The 19,882-nt window shown below is 39.2% G+C and overlaps 1 protein-coding gene across 1 annotated transcript in view; it reads left to right on the top strand.

Annotated features, from left to right (window-relative positions):
* The window catches only part of pcxb (pyruvate carboxylase b), a 249,787-nt gene that overhangs the window by 56,858 nt on the left and 173,047 nt on the right, over positions 1–19,882 (top strand). The window contains exon 9 of the mRNA XM_081348433.1: positions 6,173–6,335. Within this exon, the coding sequence (XP_081204559.1) occupies positions 6,173–6,335 (163 nt within the window). The remainder of the gene's footprint in view (positions 1–6,172; positions 6,336–19,882) is intronic.

Here is a 19,882-nt window from a genome sequence, read left to right as displayed (position 1 = left end):
CTAAACACGCAACAAAAAGGGAATCCCCAAAAGCAAAGACAAGCAAGTACTGCCTCCAGACTCTTAAACTGAACTGGTGTATTTGATACTGATTTAATAACCTAGGAAACGATAAAAGGGTTAAACTAATGATTGATGGTTCATTCAGGTTGTGTTTTATAAGTGCATAGAAACTTGGGATTACATCATCTCACTCTTAAACTCACTCTTAGAACTTAATCTTTTCTTACTCTCTTTCTTTCTGCAACGCGTATGAATGTGTGTGTCTGTGTTAGATATTAGTTGTGTATGTGTTAGAATAATCAATAAAGTCTTGTTTGTATTTTAAAGAGAAATATTACTTGTGTTATTGTGCTTACAAATTTAATGTCTTAAACTTCTGATCTAAGTTACCTTGCTAACTATATAGTGTTTCACTATAGTTCGGATATTTATATCCGTTGCAGAGTTGATAATTGCAGCCAGTTCAAATGAACCGCGAACGAGTCATTTGCTCGGTTGTAATAAGTGACTCTTTTGAATTCCCTATAAATTAATTAATAATTCCTTTGAGCTAAATTGTAATCACTACAAATTACAAATATCTTACACTAGCACAATCACGAGAGATGGCGCTCCAACACAGAGACATCGTGTTAGCTCATCTGGTTTCTCTAGGGCTGAAACTAAACACCAAGAAAAGTATTCTTTCTCCTGCTCAGAGAACGATTTATCTCGGGATCGTTTGGGATTCGATTACGATGCGGGCACAAATGTCTCCCGCTCGAATCGAGACCATTCGGCAGACCATGACCAAAGTCAAGCTAGGCCAAGTGCATACTGTTCGTCAGTATCAAAGAATGTTAGGTCTCATGGCATCAGCCTCCATGGTGATTCCTCTGGGGCTGTTGCACATGAGACCGTTTCAGTTGTGGCTAAAAGCCAGAGGATTTCATCCAAGAGCCAATCCTCTAAGGCAAATAAAAGTGACGCGCCGCGGGCTTTGTACACTATCTCTGTGGCTCAGACCCCGGTTCCTCGCCTTGGGTCCCACTCTAGGGGCGCCGTGTCGTCGCAAACTGCTAACGACGGACGCCTCCCTGATAGGCTGGGGAGCGGTCTTGGATGGCCGTCCAGCTCAAGGGGAATGGGAGGGTCATCAGCTCGATTGGCACATCAATTGCCTCGAGCTGATGGCTATATTTCTGGCTCTGAAATATTTTCTCCATCATTTGAGGGGCTGTCATGTCCTAGTGCGGGTGGACAACACAGCAGCAGTCTCGTATATAAATCACCAGGGAGGTCTGCGCTCACGCAATCTGAACAGAATAGCGAGGCAGATTTTTCTCTGGGCCCAGGGCAAGTTCCTGTCACTCAGGGCAGTATACATCCCAGGGCATTTGAATGTGGGAGCAGATCTATTGTCCAGACAGACACTACCGACGGGGGAATGGAAACTCCACCCGGAAGTAGTGAAACAGATTTGGACCAAATTTTACGAAGCGGAGGTGGACCTCTTCGCCTCCCAGCAGACAGCGCAATGTCCCCTCTACTTCTCTCTGAGTCACCCGGCTCCTCTGGGTCTGGATGCGATGGCGCACACATGGCCCAAGATGCGCCTGTATGCGTTTCCTCCAGTTTCTCTGCTCCCGGGAGTTCTAGCCAGAGTTCGCCAACAAAGGTCTTGCCTCTTGCTGATAGCGCTACGTTGGCCGAACAGAGTGTGGTTCTCGGAGATAATAGCTCTTCTCGACGGCTCGCCGTGGGCGATTCCGGAGAGGAGGGACCTTCTGTCTCAGGCGGAGGGCACGATATTCCATCCCAGGCCCGACCTGTGGAATCTTCATGTTTGGCCCCTGATGGGAACCAATTAAGAGACACTGGGCTTTCGCCGGATGTTATTGAGACCATTCTGAGTGCTAGGGCTTCCTCTACTAGAAGAAGTTATGCTATTAAATGGGGTGTTTTTGAAAGGTGGTGCGTTGAACACAATGTAGATCCAGTTAACTGCCAGATTGCTTCAGTGCTGGACTTCATGCAAGAGAAATTATCAACAGGCACATGTCCTGCCACTCTTAAGGTTTACGTGGCCGCTCTTTCGGCTTGCCATGCCTTAGTTGACGGGGCGCCACTTGGGAGACACCCTCTGCTCTCACGCTTCCTTCGGGGAGCCAGGCGACTGAGGCCTCCAGTAAGAACCAAGATCCCTTCATGGGACTTAGCTATAGTTCTTGAGGGTCTGGTTGACACCCCCTTTGAACCAATAGAATCAGCGTCTGATAAACTTCTGACTCTAAAAATGGTTTTTCTGATGGCAATAACTTCCTTGAAGAGAATTGGGGATATGCAGGCTCTTTCTATCTCTCCATCCTGCTTAGACTTTGCCCCAGGTTTGGTGAAAGTGATTTTGCATCCACATCCTGATTACCTGCCTAAGGTTCCATTTTCGGCTGTACATCCTGTCACTCTTGAGGCTTTCTGCTCCCCGCCGTTCACAACGCCGGAGCAGGAAAGATCTCACAGGCTGTGTCCAGTCCGTGCTCTTCAGGCTTACGTCCACCGCACTTGCCAGTGGCGTAAGTCGGAGCAACTGTTCGTCTGTTATGGGGGCAGCAACAGAGGAGGAGCTGCTACCAAGCAGACTATGTCTCATTGGGTCAGGGATGCTATCGCTCTTGCTTATGAGGCGCGCGGCCAAGCTTCGCCTATAGGCCTTAGGGCTCACTCCACCAGGGGGGTCGCCTCTTCTAGTGCTTTGGCAAGGGGGGCCCCTTTGCAACAGGTTTGTGATGCGGCAGGTTGGTCCTCTCCGCACACATTCATAAGATTTTATAGTTTGGATGTTCATGCCACTCCGGGCTCTCATGTCCTTGAGTCGACATCACAAGCTAATGTCTAGGCCTTCTTGCGTTCTTGTGAAACACACATGCACAACCGTGGGGGTCCAGACATGTTCAAGCACGGCGGCGTGGGTATTCTCGTTCCCAATGCGCTGAGCAGCGCAGCATCGATTGTAGCTTTCGAAAGGGAATGTCTCCGGTTACTTAACTGTAACCTTGTTCCCTGAGAAAGCGGAACGAGATGCTGCGCTGCTTTGTCGTGCTGAAGATGTCCCAGGACTGCTCTTCAGACAAAATATCCTGACGATGCACCTGTGGCTCATCTATTTATAGCCTCGTGTTGCGGGTGCGCGCCGATGACGTCATCGACCGAGGCTATATTACCTCCGGGTCAATTCTATCGACGTGTTACACACAATATTCATAGCTGGTCACGACTAAAAACATTCCCAATGCGCTGAGCAGCGCAGCATCTCGTTCCGCTTTCTCAGGGAACAAGGTTACAGTTAAGTAACCAGAGACGTTTTGTGATTCATCCGAATTCTGTGTGTGTATCTACTGCATGGGTGTGTTTGCTGCTAGCCATGCCGTGCTTTTATCTTCCCCTAATAAAAAAAAAAAGCTTTTTGTCCTCAGTCTAGGTAGTGAAGCCTGGTATATGTTTTTCAAATTTTTGGAAATATTTGTTTCTTAGGTCTTCATATTTGGGACATGTACATAGGAAATGTAATTCTGTTTCGATATCCTGGTGGCAGTGTGTACAGACTCGTTCCTCTCTTGGTCTCCACACTTTTAAATGTCTACCTCTTTCAATTTCCAGCTCGTGGTCACTGACTCTGTATTTTGTTAAAATTCGTATTTCTTTTGGATTTTTTGTTTTGAGATATTCGGCCAATTGGATATCTCTGTTCAGGGATTGATAACAGAGGAGTTTGTGTTGTATTTTATTTTCATTTTGCCATTGTTCTGTATACTCGTCTTTTAATTTAGTTTCAAATCTTTTGATTGAAGACTGAGGATTGTGTCTGTGGCGACTCTGATGCTCAGTGTAGAGGTCTGCACTCCCGCGGGAGTCCCGCGGGACCCGCGGGTTGCGACGCAAAACAGTGCGGCGCGGGACAAATTTTGAAAGGTCATTGCGGGCGCGGGCGGGATGATGGAGGTGCACTTGCGGGTGCGGGCGGGAGGGATGATACGCTGCACTCCCGCAAATTAAATATGAGTGTAAAGTAAAATATATAAATGATTAAAGTAGCGTACATAATTTGTAGTTTTGAGGGAGATTCTGTTTGGCAGCAATAAAAACGTTTTAAGCAGCCTAAACTTGTGGATGTTGTCCTTTGGAGTACGGGCGGGGCCTAATCTCACGCACACTTGTTTAGAGACAATTCCTTCCCGCTGCTCCGTGTTCGAACTCGAAAGCTCAAAATAGACAGCAATAAAATTCTAACATTATCTAATATATAATTATATATATTAGATAGATAATAATATTACCTAATCGAATAATAATTATTATTTTTTTTTTGGTTACTGTTAGCCTACTAGTGAATATTATGCTGTTCGTAGGCCTAATATGGGACCGTTTCGTGTTTTGGTGATCACATTTTAAATGTTTAAATGGCCTGTAGTCTAGGATAAAAATGATCCGTTTAACAAATGTTCCTATGTGTGTAGGCCATGCCTAAGGCTGTTTTTATGTTACATGATAATTAAGCCTATTGAAATTTGGGCCGATTAATGTTTATCTTTGTTGGCGTTAGTTACTGTAAGGAATTATGTGCGCACGCATTTTTTTTTTTCCAAGACCTTTCGTGAGACAGAATGTGAACATCCATCCTGCTGCCTGCCGTCTTGCGGGCATTTGCGGGCGGGAGCGGGACATAATATCACAGATGCGGGCGGGAGCGGGACTAAAAATGACAAATCTTTGCGGGAGCGGGCGGGAGCGGGACTGAACACTGCGGGAGCGGGCGGGAGCGGGACTGAACATTGTGTCCCGCGCAGGTCTCTAGCTCAGTGTACCTGTCTCTCTCTCTACCTGTCTGTCTACTACTGACTGTGTTTAGCTCCATGTACCTCTGAGCCAGCTGGTCCAGGGGGTGGACATCTGAACCCCGCTGGTTGCTCAGGAGAGCTTTGTATGCAATGGAATTTTTATCAGCTTGATAAAATTTCTCTCTCTCTCTCTCTCTCTCTCTCTCTCTCTCTCTCTCTCTCTCTCTCTCTCTCTCTCTCTCTCTCTCTCTCTCTCTCTCTCTCTCTCTCTCTCTCACACACACACACACACACACACACACACACACACACACACACACACACACACACACACACACACACACACACACACACACACACAGTTATTCAAGCATCAACATTCATTTGAAGATGAAGCTAAAAAGGCACTATTTTAGCTGTATACCAGAAGAAAATTGAAATTAAACAAGGTTGGATATTCATTCAAACCTGAGACTTTAAATAGTTCACCCTCACATTCTGTATAGATTGGTAGATTATGTTTTCCTACTGTATGCTACTGTTGACAAGTTTAAGATCTGTACAGGTGTTGTATGTATGCATGCTAGACAGTGTGTGGTTTATTAGCTTATTTTTGACATTTTCATGCCAAGTCATTAGCGTACCTCCTGTCTTTCACAGAAATGTCAAAGCTACTTCTCAACCACCATATGCTTTACATCCAACCAAGAACATAAAATAAATTTAAGTCTTTTCCCCTCTCTCAAAATCAAGTGGTTTATCAGCTAAGAAGCCTAGCGATAAAATTAGCATATAGTTCCTGTCAGCTAAAATAGCAGATCTCTTTAGTCCCTGAAGTGAATTACTCGAAATTTCCTTAGATAGTTTTGAGAGCAAATTAGTATTTGTGCTTAATGCTCTTTGTATAGCCATTTTAATTCATTTATTCTAATTCTGCTTGATTTTTTTAAACTTTGAATCATGTCTGAAAGACTTTAATTGGTTGAAATAAGCAAGGATTGTTTTTGGATTATTAGAAACGGTGTCTCACTGACAATCAATAGGTCTACATCATAATGGATTCGAATGAATCAAAGCAAATTGCATGATCTTGGTGTGAGCACTAAGTGGGCAAACATCTTTCATGGATAAACATTTCAAAAGGAGGAAGATCAGCGAATTAATTATGCAGCTGTGATTGTCAAAGATAAAAGTGAGATTGGTGTTTCAAGTTTGTGTAATGAATTCTATTCCACTTTAGGGTTTATTCATCAGTTAGTGCTGATAACGTCTCTCTCTCTCTCTCTCTCTCTCTCTCTCTCTCTCTCTCTCTCTCTCTCTCTCTCTCTCTCTCTCTCTCTCTCTGCCTCTGTTAGTGTGGATTTGGTTCATGCACAGCTGCGTGTGTGTGAGGGTCGCAGTCTTCCTGAGTTGGGTCTCGAACAGGACAAGATCCAGATCAATGGCTGTGCCATTCAGTGCCGGGTCACTACAGAAGACCCCTCCCGTGGTTTTCAACCAGACACAGGTCGCATAGAGGTATGCCTGCTAAATGACATTGCAATTATGCAAATTAAAGTAACATCACTCCAATTAATAATACAAGATGTGTATTATTATCTTTATTCATAATAAAATTAATGTGTTTTATGCCCACTTTTATTTTTTGGGGTGCTGTTTTATAACAGTTTTTGTCTAGAAACCAAGCTACAATGTGGCCTTAAAATGGCCACACTCATTTATCTGGATGTCTCACTAAAACTCACACAAAGACTCTTGCACACTTTCAGAGAGGCGTTATTATGAGTCATTGAGCAGTGAGCATTGCTTAAAAGCGTTTTTTTAGGGAGTGCTCTTATTGAGTTGAAAGAGGCGACGACTAGCCCTCTGCACTGCTTAATTTGACGCACTGTTTTGTTCCAGTGACAACATTTGAATGTTACTAAGAAAACCATCACAGAGCAGAAAAAGCCCCATCCATGTGTGCTGGGTGCTGATATAAACTGCACTTAGCTCTCTTCTTATTTACTAGGAAATCTGACTTTGTATGATGCCATTTAATGGACTGAAAAACCTCTCAGCATGTTGTAACAGAGAACATGAGTAATTGGCCTTCATTACTTGTGTATTGATTTGGGGAATTTTTACTTCACTCAAATGCTATTCAGACGAAACACTCTTATTCAATTACATTAGTAATAATAATAATTAATTTCAAGTCATGTCATTTATACCTTTAGAGTACAGTACCGTACTTGTCAGGGCATGATGACTGAAATCTTTCTTTTCTACTAAAAGCCAACTAAAGCATGTTCCTGGGTATTTTATTTGACTTGTAATTTAATATTCAACAATAATATTGATCTGCCTGCATTGACACTGACATTGACATTATTTGTCTTTTTTTTTTCTCCATCCTGCTACCTGATGGAGTTTTGGTTCCTTGCCACTGTCGCCTTTTTCACCTTTTTTACCTTTTTTCACCTTTATTGCCATTGACTTTTGGCTTGCTTAGTTTGGGACATTAAATTTAACATTTAATTTAATATTCAACAATAATATTGATCTGCCTGCATTGACACCATTATATGAGAACTGAATTGAACTGGATGATGACATCACGGTTTTCTCCAGAGCGGCAATATATAATTGAACTAAATTAATACCTTTTTTTACAACAAAATGAAACATCACTGAACTTTTGACGAGTCATTACTTAAGCTGGACTGTGATGCTATTTTCTTCTGGTAACAAACTTTGTTGCATTATTTTCCTGTTATCTCTGTAAGCTGCTTTGAAACAATTCGTATTGTAAAAAGTGCTAGGCTATATAAATAAATGTGACTTGACTTGACTTTAACACAAAACATTCAATGAAATCCAACTGGTACATGTGCAAAGTTAAATGGAAAAGTTATATTTTTCAGGCTATATCTAAAACTAAGGAGGAAATGATGTAATAATGTGTATTTTTTTTATTTTTATACACAAGTACAATAACGTGGAATTACATGTAACTTTTTTTAACTTTCACACAGTTCTGTTCTGGGTAACTTACATTCCCCATTAGCAATGATTTTGCCATAGTACCTATAAGTATTATTTCACATTGTCGTAGTACTTATAAGTACTAGCCCTCCAGAGTCTCATCTCCCATTCCCTTTAAATGCCAGTTGCACTCGCCATGGCGGATTGCTATTTACATGACAGAATTTGCAAGCGAAAACGCTGAACGCTTCTCCAGAGAGCAAACGGATCTGCTCGTGCACGAGGTTAGAGCACGCAAGCAGACCATGTACGGGACAAGCCGGATTCCACCATGTCTTTATGTACAATAATAATAATAATAATAATTAATAATAATCTTTTACATTGTAATCTTTTTTATTTTTAATATATGGCATGTTTGTGTGCTGCTGCGCGTACCCTGTGTGTGTAATAAGCTGAGTGTACACGCGTATTGGACCCACCTATAGGTGCACATTACTAACGCGCTCTTTATATAACAAAAAAAAAAAATATATATATATATATTGTGCAATTGACTTTAGACCAGGTTTCAGTTGGTCAATGGCGCAGACTATTTCTGTTGCCTCAAAATAGCAACGCGGGGGTTATCGCTGCTCTCCCTGCTCTTGTCTATGCTAGGCTGCATGGATGGGCAGGGAGTTCCAAACTATATGCTATTTGTCAATCATCTTTGACGATAGTGGTCCTGACAAAAATAATTTTGTCCATGCTTTTTCTTCACAAAATTTTCACTGCGTGTCTTCAGGAAATCCTGCCAAACAAGGTTTTGCGCTGGCGCAAACTGTTTGTAAATCTGGCTCTTAGTTGTTAAATACTTTTTTTTGTCATTCATGCACATTGGAACTGAAGGGGGAGAAAAAGAAGAAGAAAAAAATGTCACAGTTTTGTGGTTGTGACAGGCAAACTCAAGCACCACATGAGACTCAGGCATCTGTTATTACACCAGGCTAAAGACAAAAACAAAAGATAAAGGGAAGATTTCAGGCAGGCAAGATGCAAGAAGTAATGAGAAATAGGTGAGTCAGAGAGGCACTCTGGTCTAACTTCCTAAAGTTTTGCAAACACTAATGCTATTTTGATACTTCAAATAGTATCCAAGTCGGAGATAAAAGATAAAAGATGAAACATTAAATGTGTGGCTACATAACCTTAAAGCATGTTTTGCATCACTTGGGATGGGAATCTTTAGGTGTGTCACGATTCGATTCTGAATCAGGAAGTCACGATGCAAAAAAAAAAAAAACTGATACTAGAAGATGTTTAAAGATTTTTAATAAAGTCTAAAAATATGTCTGCATTGGCCTGCCAATTTACATAGAATAAGTGGATAATGGATATATTAACCTAGAATGAGAGACAGCTCTCGATTTGACACAATCCCATTCTCAACTTCTATCTGATCTGATAAACAAATTATTCCATGCATTAACAATTATGTTTTATTGTAATAAATGCACAATGCAGCGCCAGGCACGACTCAAGTGTTTTTTGCTAGTTTCAGCCCGATCCAGTTATCATTTTCATGCCATGCGCTACGTTGTTTAAAGGATGGTTCAGAGTAATTTCAACCTAGGGTCCTTTGCACCATAACCTTGAGCCAAACAACCCCCCCCCCCCACCAGAAGCTTTTTTTCCCTTGGTCGAACATTATTAAAGTTAGAGCATATTTAGAGATAATGGAGCCAAGGTTGTATCCCATAAATTGCCCCACTAATAATGCCCAGAATGGTACCAAACTTCTAGAGTAGTAAAAATAGGTTCAGTACTCATAAAATGAGGCATTGGAAAGTTTGTAAGTACATCAGGAGTTTATTTAAATAACTATTAAACTATTTATAATAAATAACACTTGCCTGATGGCTTATGCTACCGCTAACCCGGACGTCGAAGTCACTTCCATGATTTGGAAAAATCCCGTAAAAGTCCTGGCAGAAAGCGATGCATAAGGATGTAATGTAACGACGCCCAGTTCCAGGAATGCACTAATGGTGTTTGGCTCGAGGTCATGGTGCAAAGGACCCTAGGTTGAAATTACTCCGAACCATCCCTTTAAATAGCAAATGCATTTGCGCCCATTTGTGCACCCATGGGCGTGCTGGTCTGAAAACAAGGTGTGTTCATGCGCATTGTTGGCCCCCTTAGGGTAAACAGAACAGAACCAACATAAATGTAATGCAGATATCATGAATGTTCAATAATTTAATGTACTGTACAATATAATTTAAGAAAAGTGAGTCTTATTCAAAGAGGAATATCAGAAGGCCAAGTCCTGACTGGACGAGAGGAGGGTAATTAGCTCCTGAGCAACACAATAAAGCTGCTGATAATACTGCAGAAGTTGTTACTGAGCAATTTTTTGTGACCTTATATGTAGGAATGCTGTGATAGGAGTATAGGATTATATAGGATTCCTATATAAGGTCACAAAAATTTACTCTCAGCTGATTCAAGCTTGACTGACGTGACCTTCCAGAACTAACGCTACGCTTGATTTTAGCTGCTGACATAATTGCATATGCATTTGTAGGAGTTTTCATTTCACATGCAAAAATTATGGGAGGAGAATAATAAATCATGCAACATGATTTTCTAAGGTTTGCTGTAGTCAATATACTGGTATTTGTGCCATCATTAAACACCCCAAAAAAGCATGTCTTAACACATTTTACATTTGAAATGGCTGCTGATAGTTGCTTCTGAAGGAGGCACTGCAGTGAACAGAGACCGTGTTCTAGAAGGAAGAGAATATTCTCCATTCGAATTGTCTTCCAATCCCAGTGGAAGACAATTCACAAACATAGTGTTTGCCAAGTCATGTTATTTGAATTTTCTGCCCAGTATTGTTAGTAGATTACCCACACCTGATTATCATCGACTCTGCTTGTTTGAGACCCTACACTCATTTGTGCTGCTTGTAGATTGCGTTGATCATTATGGAAATTAATTTCGGCGTCCATGTTCTTTAAGTTGCACATTGTCAGTTTCCACTTCCATCTGCGCTTTTCTGGAATTGCGGTCTCATGCTAATTTACACTGTTTAGTAGGGGTGTGCAAAGCAGCCGGTATTTGTATCTGTATTTGTATTTGTTGAGGGGGGAAAAGTATTTGTATTTGTATTCGAGTAAAATTCAAAATAGGTGTAAAAATCCAGTTTTTTTACGTTACACTTCTTATTTACGTTATAGTGTAAGTATTCTTTAATTATATCCATTATAATAATTATGGATATGCAATATTGGTTGATGTTTTTCCATAAATCCAGCAATGAACATGTAACAAGGAACGTCATTGAAAATAAAATAACATAACAGCCATTACCTACTTTAACGTTACTCTGTCAACAGCCTATTGTCTAAATTACCGAGCTAACAGAGCTACTAGTGTTGTCACAGTACCAAAATTTCAGTATTCGGTACCAATACCTGTGAAAATCCACGGTTCTCGGTACCAATTTCAGTACCAAAGCTTAATTTAGATTAAATTTACATATATTAAAGTGTATATCACGGTTACAAAGATGGAAAATGTAGTATTAAAAACACTTTACAATAAGATTCCATTTGTTAGGTAACATTAGATAAAATTACCTAACAATAAACAATAGTTATATACTGTCGCAATTATTCTCCTTGGGGTTAATTTAAAAATACATTTTTTTAAATCAAAAGTTAACATTATTTCTGTTAACATTATTTAATGCACAATGAATGAAGTGAACAAACATGACCAATCAAGTGTTTGTATTAAATAACATTCACAAACATTAATTATTGTTGCAAAAATATATTGTTCACTCAATGTGTTGATGTTAGATAACGCATATAATGTTAATGAATGGTATCTTATTGTAGTGTTACCAAACTATACAGGAGATAAAACGTGTTTTATTTGACTTGACTGTACTTTAATCCAAAACTGCATTCATATTTAATTTTAAAAGGGCTTTTTAAACCTGCTAAGAGTTATCCAGCCAAGAATAAGCCTAGAACTGCTTTTCTGACGGACTGATATTAATGACATAATGATGGCTTTTTATTTCATTTCTCATCTCCATAAATATATCTAAAGCTAATGCAAGGGCTAGAAATCAATTAATTCTTTGCTGATACTTCCTCGTCATCATGGAGAGCGCAGTTCGCACCACTTTCTCCTTTCCACAAGCGCTTGCTCTCTCGTGGCGTCTGTCATGGCTATGCAACCATGGACATAGGCGCGCCTGGAAAAACCTTACTGTCTATGGGAAAAACGAGCGCGCCACTCGCTTCTATTATAAGCCCCCATAATGACCCCTTATGACAACGTGGCATTAGCCTAATCCAAAATATTTCCATATGTGGCTCTTTCCTCCTTTCTTACCAAGTGGATTTACAGCCACCACATCAGCAGCACCGCCGGTCGCCATGTCTCATGAGGAAACGCAGCTTTTTGATATAAAGCTTTTCTTGTTCCCGAATACAAATATTTTTAAAGTATTTGTTCGAAATAAGTATTTGTAAAAAACACATTATTTGTGCCTTTCCGAATACCGTATCCACCCCTACTGTTTAGTAAATGTAACTGATGTTTGTCAGTTACAGTAGTTAGATGTGTGAAATACATTTGTTTATCCTAAATTGATTTATTCTAATTTCTTCAGGATTTTCACCATCCTCTTTTCGTATATGCTAAAAAGAGGCTAGGACATTCTGTCTGCCATCTCATCAAAAGACAAAAAAAAAAAAAAAAAAAACGTGGGGATGAATGCATGATGAAATAATTAATTAATGTGGCCTATTTCTGTAACTTGCAACTATCCAACCTCTTCTTTCCTCACACTTTCTTTGTTTAAATTTATCTCCGCTATTTTTTCTTCCCAGCAGGTAGAACTGTAGACATGATCAGAGAGTGGGGGCCTCAGTTAACAGAGCTGTAGTTCAGCCGTGAAATGGGTGTACCTAAAAAAATACACTGTTAAAAATGCATGGCCAAACATAATAAATCCTGGGTTGGATGAATAAGTCATGGCTTGAGTGCTCCAGAGAGGTGGAAGAGATGCACAGAGGGAGGAAAGAGAGCGAAAGCTCAGCGAGAAAGGGCTTAAAATGTCTGGCCCAGTAAGAGATCATAGCATTTTAGTTGAGCGAGAGGGAGAAAGAGAGATAAAGATGTTAAAGGAATAGTTTGCTTAAAAAATGATAATTCTGTTATCATTTTCTCACCCTCAAGTTGTTTCAAACCTGTATGAATTTCTTTCTTTTGCTGAACACAAAGAAAGATATTTTGAAGAATGTTGGTAACCAGTTGATGGACCCCTTTGACTTTCATAGTCTTTTTTTTTCCTACTATGGAAGTCAGTGGAGCTCATCAACTGCTTGGTTACCGACATTCTAAAATATCTTCCTTTGTGTTCAGCAGAAGAAAGACATTTAACAGGTTTGAAACAACTTGAGGGTGAGTAAATGATGAGAGTTTTTTCATTTTTAAGTGAACTATTCCTTTAAGAAAATGAAAGAATGATTTCCAGAGCACAACAATCCACAGTCCTTCTTAGAAACATTGTGTTGTGTTCATGAGTGAATTATGTTACTACTATTTTGAAGTGTTGTGTCGTGACGTAATGTTTGTGAGAACGGAAGTGAAGAGTAAACAAGATGGATGAAGTTTGCTGTTCCTGTCTCGTGTGCTTTATTGCTTGATAACTCCTGACTGATACCACACAGTTTGATATAGAAAGAGATTAGCACAATTTAATTAATGTCTTTGACAGTAGATTTCTCTTTGGTCTGCTTTTGAAGACTGTCTATACAGACTGTATATTCTTAGAAGTTGAATTTGCTAAATGAGTCAACTTAACCATTTAATCGAAGCTATTAAATTGCAGGTAGTTGTTTTGGTTCATTGTTTCTACTCAGTTATTTCAGTTGATTGACTCTCATTATCTAAATTATAGTCATCATATTAATTATACTGTCATTTGACTGAGACTGGCTCAGTCGAACGTGATAGAGTTACCCAATATTTATGTGTGTAAAGCTGTTGAGGAACAAAACTACACCAAATGGGACACTAATGGTGACTGCGTTTAAAAGACAAAACAACATCAACAATATCATAAAGAGCAAAAAAAAACAAAAAAAAAAACTATTAATTCTTAATAACAATTACATGTCCCCCTAAATTCCTACCCTTTTATCAAGCATACAGAGTTAAATTATTCAGGTGCACAAGCTTATGTGTATTCCCTCCAGCTGCAGTACAGTGCTCAGAAGCAGACACAACAATATAAAGTTCATAGCTGAGCCTTAGCTTTATTAAGAATTTATTTTCAGTCTAATTAGCTGAACCAGAAAACTTCCAAATAAAGAAGTACTGCAGAGAGGACAAGTTTTTGTTGTTGTTTTCAGACTGAATGCATACATGCGTTAATTCGGCCAATTGGATCAAAGAGAGTGTGCTATTTGGTAATTCATATACATATTTCATTAAATGGGTCCTATTATGCCCTTTTATAAAGTCTTGATTTTGTTTTTGGGGTGTACTCGAATATGTTTTCATGCTTGATTGTTCAAAAAAACACAATATTTTTCACATATTTTACATTATTACAGCTCCTCTCTCCACAGTCTGGTTAAATGCGTCGTTTTTGATGAAGCTCCTCCTTCCAAAATACGAAATGTGCTGTGATTGGTTAGCTGGTCCCTTGTGTTGTGATTGGCAGCACTTTAGCACATGTTTATATTAATGATGGCGTCAATTTCAAACCATTTCGAGCCCGATTCAGACCCTGTCAATGTTAATGAACAAGAGGATTGTGCTGAACGGATTACAAGCACAGACTTTGCAAACACAGATTTCAAAGGGCGTTTCAGAGTGGTATCGTTTTTTTGTAAATATCTTAAAGATACGATGTTATCCACCATTTAATCATATTTTTTTGGAAAACTGGTGATACAAACAGTAATCGATCACAAAATCATGGATAATTTTAAGGGCCGGTTAACAGAATCTTACAAAAGCGAGAGCTTACAAAAGCTAAAGTAAACACTACATCAATACTGTAAAGCTTTGCCCTTCTTTTACATCTATCATAGCAACTACATAAAGCTTATTATTATAATTGTTAATAGAAAACACAATTACAAATAATAAGACATACTTAAGACAAAAGTTAAGACAAAATACAAAAGACAAGTTGTGATCTATAAACAACAGATTGTCTTTCAGGAGAAGCTTTTATGAATATAGCCTGCATTTATCTCTTCTCGAAGCTGTTCTCCATAAAATGTGCAGCGCACAGACAAACGTTGAGGTTATAATGTTCAGGAACAGTGTTAAAAACAAATTTTAACCTCTCTAAGTTCGTCAGCCATAGGACAAACTTTATCCGGGGTGTAAAAAACAGCAACAAAAACACTTCCTTTTCTCTAAAGCAGCCCAAAATGGCCTCACCCCCTTGTTGCGTGTTCCCGGGTGCAGGGTTTATGCAAATTTAACGTTATATCTCCCTTTGCTTTGAACTTTGAGCATTATATAACTTTGCAGATGTTGTTTATGCTCAAACAGCAACATTACACACTAACTAAAGTTAAAAAAAGTGAAATCATTCTAAGGACCCCTTTAAAACCTAAAATTTTAATTTTATTTAAGCCAAACAAGTTCAAGAAGAACTACGTATTTCTTTCCTTTCTCTATGTATATTCTCACTTGTACTACTTGTATGATTAATTTAAATGTAATGCATTTTTTTGTTTAGTTTAGCTTGTTTTGTTTTGTTTTGCACAAAAGAGAAATAATACATTTCGCATGACCTGCCAAAAGAAAACATGAAAGTATGATTGAGTGATGGGGATATTGTTCTGTATGATATATGGAAAGACAGAAAGAGAGAGAGTGAAATAGAGTGAAGGTGGTTATGGATGTATGGATGTATGGATGTATGGATGTGCAGGCCAGGGTGGAGGAGAGAGGCAGAAGCAGACAGTGATGTATTAGGGACATGTTGATGGGGAGATCAATAGATAAGACATAGTCTCAGTCAGTGTTTCAGATTACGACAGCTAGTTGTCAGCTGTATGAATTCTACTTATAAAGCACAAATCAACCAAACTTGCTCTGTGGTTTTAGAACCAAACTCTTTGTCATAACTGAACTGTTAATGAACAGTTTTAGCTAGCAAAATAACTAGGGATGTCCCGATCCGATCCACGGCATCGGTATCGTGCCGATACTGGCCCAAAATGCTAGATCGGATATCGGAGGGGAGAAAAAAAATTATCCGATACCTATGATCGATACCCATTAGGGGTGTAACGGTACGTATTCGTACTGAACGTACGTTCGGTGCATGGATTTACACAGAGAATACACGGTATAAAAATAAATAAATCTCGCGTGCACATTAATTAATGTAATACGGAACTAACGTTACTGTTAGATACGCGCATATGCGGGTTCTTTAGGGACACCTAATCTGAAGCCCGCCTTAGCTCTGAACGCGCGTCTATTTCACTTCAAACGCTCACTTTATCATTATAGCCTACGCGCGCAGCGCGTCCTATTCGCTTTGGACGCGCGAATGGATTCAAACTGTTCAAGCATCGAACTAGACGCGATAGACGCAAATTTGACGCTCTATTCGCGTTTTGGTGTGAACGCAGCAAAATGAACAGGCTGCGATGTCAAGATTGCAATGCTGGAATGTGTGTGTGTCAGAGAGAGAGAGGCACGGGCGCGATCGAACAGTGGAAACATAAAAACATACTCCGTCATTTTCATACAGGACATCATTAAAACTGCAAAAAGTGTTTAGCCTACTTATATTTGTGTAAAACACAACATTGTGCTTTTGTCAAACTGTAAACTCTTGTCAAACTGTAACTGTCACCCAACCAAAAACACACACACACACACACACACACACACACACACACACACACACACACACACACACACACACACACACACACACACACACAGTCTGGTGCACTATCTTTGTGAGGACTCTCCATAGACGTAATGGTTTTTATACTGTACAAACTGTATATTCTATCCCCTTACACTGCCCCTACCCCTAAACCTACCCATCACAGGAAACATTCTGCATTTTTACATTTTCAAAAAAACTAATTCTGTATGATTTATAAGCTTTTGTACCCATGGGGACCTCAATTTAGGTCCCCACGGTGACACGAGTCCCCATGAGTCTGTGTGCATTCAGGTTTAAGTCCCCACCGGTGTAGAAAAACATGTCCACACACACACACACACACACACACAGTTTAAAAGCAAAAATTATCTCATCTTTTGGACATTCATCATTGCATTGGTTTTCATTTCTTGTCCTAAATTAGAGCACTAATCTGTTTATTTTTAAGTTACACATTCTACATTGAATGAAAAAGAAAATCAAATGTGTTTTTAAAAGTAGTATTATTTTATACAGAAATAAATTATTTATAATTCAGATGAGAATAAAGTTATAGTTAATTAAAATTTTAAGGAAACAAATATATTGATCTGAAATATAGCAAATTAATTTTAAATTCATTCAGGTTGCCAAACATATCTCGAGGTCTTTTGAATAAAGGCTGGCAGTCTTTCATTATCAACTGTTGTTGTGGACTATATACTGGAGAAGTATTTATTCTCCATTTGAGTGAGATGTTTTTATGTGGCTAATTGAGCAAAGTGCTTCCATTATATTTTATTATTATTAGTATTAGTTCAAGAATAAAATAAAAATATCGGATTGATATCGGTATCGGCAAATAGCCAAAGCTGCGGCATCGGTATCGGAAGTGAAAAAGTGGTATCGGGACAAAATAACACACTCTCTTTGATCCGTTTGGCTGCATTATTAACCTGTGTGCGTGCGTTCAGTCTGAAAACAACAACATGTCCTCCCTGCATAACATTAATGGCAATGGTTTTCTGCTGCAGTGTGAACAGCAACTGTGAATCGTGCACCGCCTGCATGAGACCTTCATAAGGCACATTCACACACACTCACACATGCCTGCTTCCTCCATGCAATCAGAATAGATTGGATTCCTCTCTCAAGCACATATCTTTCTGTCTCTCCTTCACTACACTCCTCCTCCTCACCCCGTCAGCCTTTTTCTCTCAGCGGGGATGAAACGCTACCTTACAGCGCATGGGAAATGCAAAAATACATCAGTTTACACAGACACACTCTCAGAGTCGCTATATTAAAACAATGTGTGAGCAACACACTGTGAGCAAAGACTGCCAGGTATACTGTAAAGCTTATGTTTTATTGTGCACATAAAGTGGGATCCCGATTTAATATCACATTTAAAATGGAAGTATTCTTTTTTTTTTCATTTAAACCTTGAAATTCACAAAGTTGTAGGATTTAAAACAAATGCATATTAAGAAGTAAAATAAGAAAAATATGTTAGATTCTACACTGTTTCTAGGTCACTATTTAAGTTAATTTGTGACATTGATCATTTGACTCTTTGAACAGAGGTTCAGAAGTTCTTCCAGTGAAGCTAAAGATACTCTATGGGCCCTATTTTAACGATCTGAAACGCAAGTGTCAAAGCGCAAAGCGCAAGTAACTTTGTGGGCGGGTCTTGGGCGCTGTTGCTATTTTCCCGGCGGGATAAAAGACTCTTGCACCAGGCGCAAATCTAAAAAGGGTTGGTCTGAAGTAGCTTCATTATTCATAGGTGTGGTTTGGGCGTAACGTGAAATAAACCAATCAGAGCGTCATCTCACATTCCCTTTAAGAGCAGACGCGCTTTTTCTAAAGCGGATTCCTATTATAACGGCGGATTTGCCAGGCGCGCGCCAGGAGCGGTTCACAGCCAAGGAGAGCAACGCTCTCGTCAGGGACGTTGGGGATGGAGAAACCCACCCAAATTAACTTCGGTTAAAAAGGCGTATGATAATTTGGGTAAATGTGTAAGCTAGATGTATGCTTTTATAATAAATTGTCTGTCTATCTATCTATCTATCTATCTATCTATCTATCTATCTATCTATCTATCTATCTATCTATCTATCTATCTATCTATCTATCTATCTATCTATCTATCTATCTATCTATCTATCTATCTATCTATCTATCTATCTATCTATCTATCTATATATCTATCTATCTATATATCTATCTATCTATCTATCTATCATAATAATGTATGATTTGCAAAAATGAAAACTGCTGCTTCTGTGTAGATGAGAGAATCAAAGTGTATGCGCGTTGTGCTTGTGCACACTACATTGATTATGGCCAAGCATGCGCCCTTAAAATAGTATATGAATAACATGCGCAACGCGCCACTGACTTTAAACTATTTTTTCCTGGTTAGTTGCGCAATTGTTTTCTAAACCTGCAAAATAGCATGAAGGAACGTTTGCGCTGGAACACGCCTCCTTTCTTGCGCTGAACCGCCCAGGGAGCGCAAGTTCATTCCCTAGTTTAGCGACGTGCTTCTGTGGAGGGAAAAGCGCGCTTTGCGCGGGTGCAAAATAGGAATGATACATGCGTCGGTGTACAAAGTCAATTGCGCTGGGTGCAAGATAGGGCCCTATGTGTCATTTTTAAATCATTCTTGAGAACATGATCATCAAGTTCTGCATAATTTATGTTAAAACAAGTTCAAATGAAAGTTAAAATGAAATACTAAGGTCATATACAATGAAATCCATGTTAATGTTTAAACTTTTTACTCATTATCATGATTTAAGTATAATTAGAATATTTTTAGATATAATCATATTCACTAGTGAGCTCAGACTTTTGAACCACACTGTACATACAGTATATGCACATGCTCATCTCAATAATTGCAGCCCAGTGCAATTATTATTCAGAGCTGGTACACACAGAATCATATATTAACAGATACGAGCACCATGCGTGTGCTTAGAAGGCTTTGGTTGGTGTTGTTAACCCTTAAAGGAGCTGGAAGATAAAAATGCCTTAAAAAATAATTGCCATTTACCAAAACATTAGGACTCAAATAATACATTTAACTTTTTTTCCTTTCCTTCCAAATACTACTTTTATTTAGATTTTTACAGCTTGCATCTCCCATCAAAATAACATG

Source organism: Scardinius erythrophthalmus (genome assembly GCF_964197995.2).
Source record: "Scardinius erythrophthalmus genome assembly, chromosome: 2".
Lineage (NCBI taxonomy): Eukaryota > Metazoa > Chordata > Actinopteri > Cypriniformes > Leuciscidae > Scardinius > Scardinius erythrophthalmus.
This window is presented reverse-complemented; position numbering and strand designations above follow the sequence as displayed.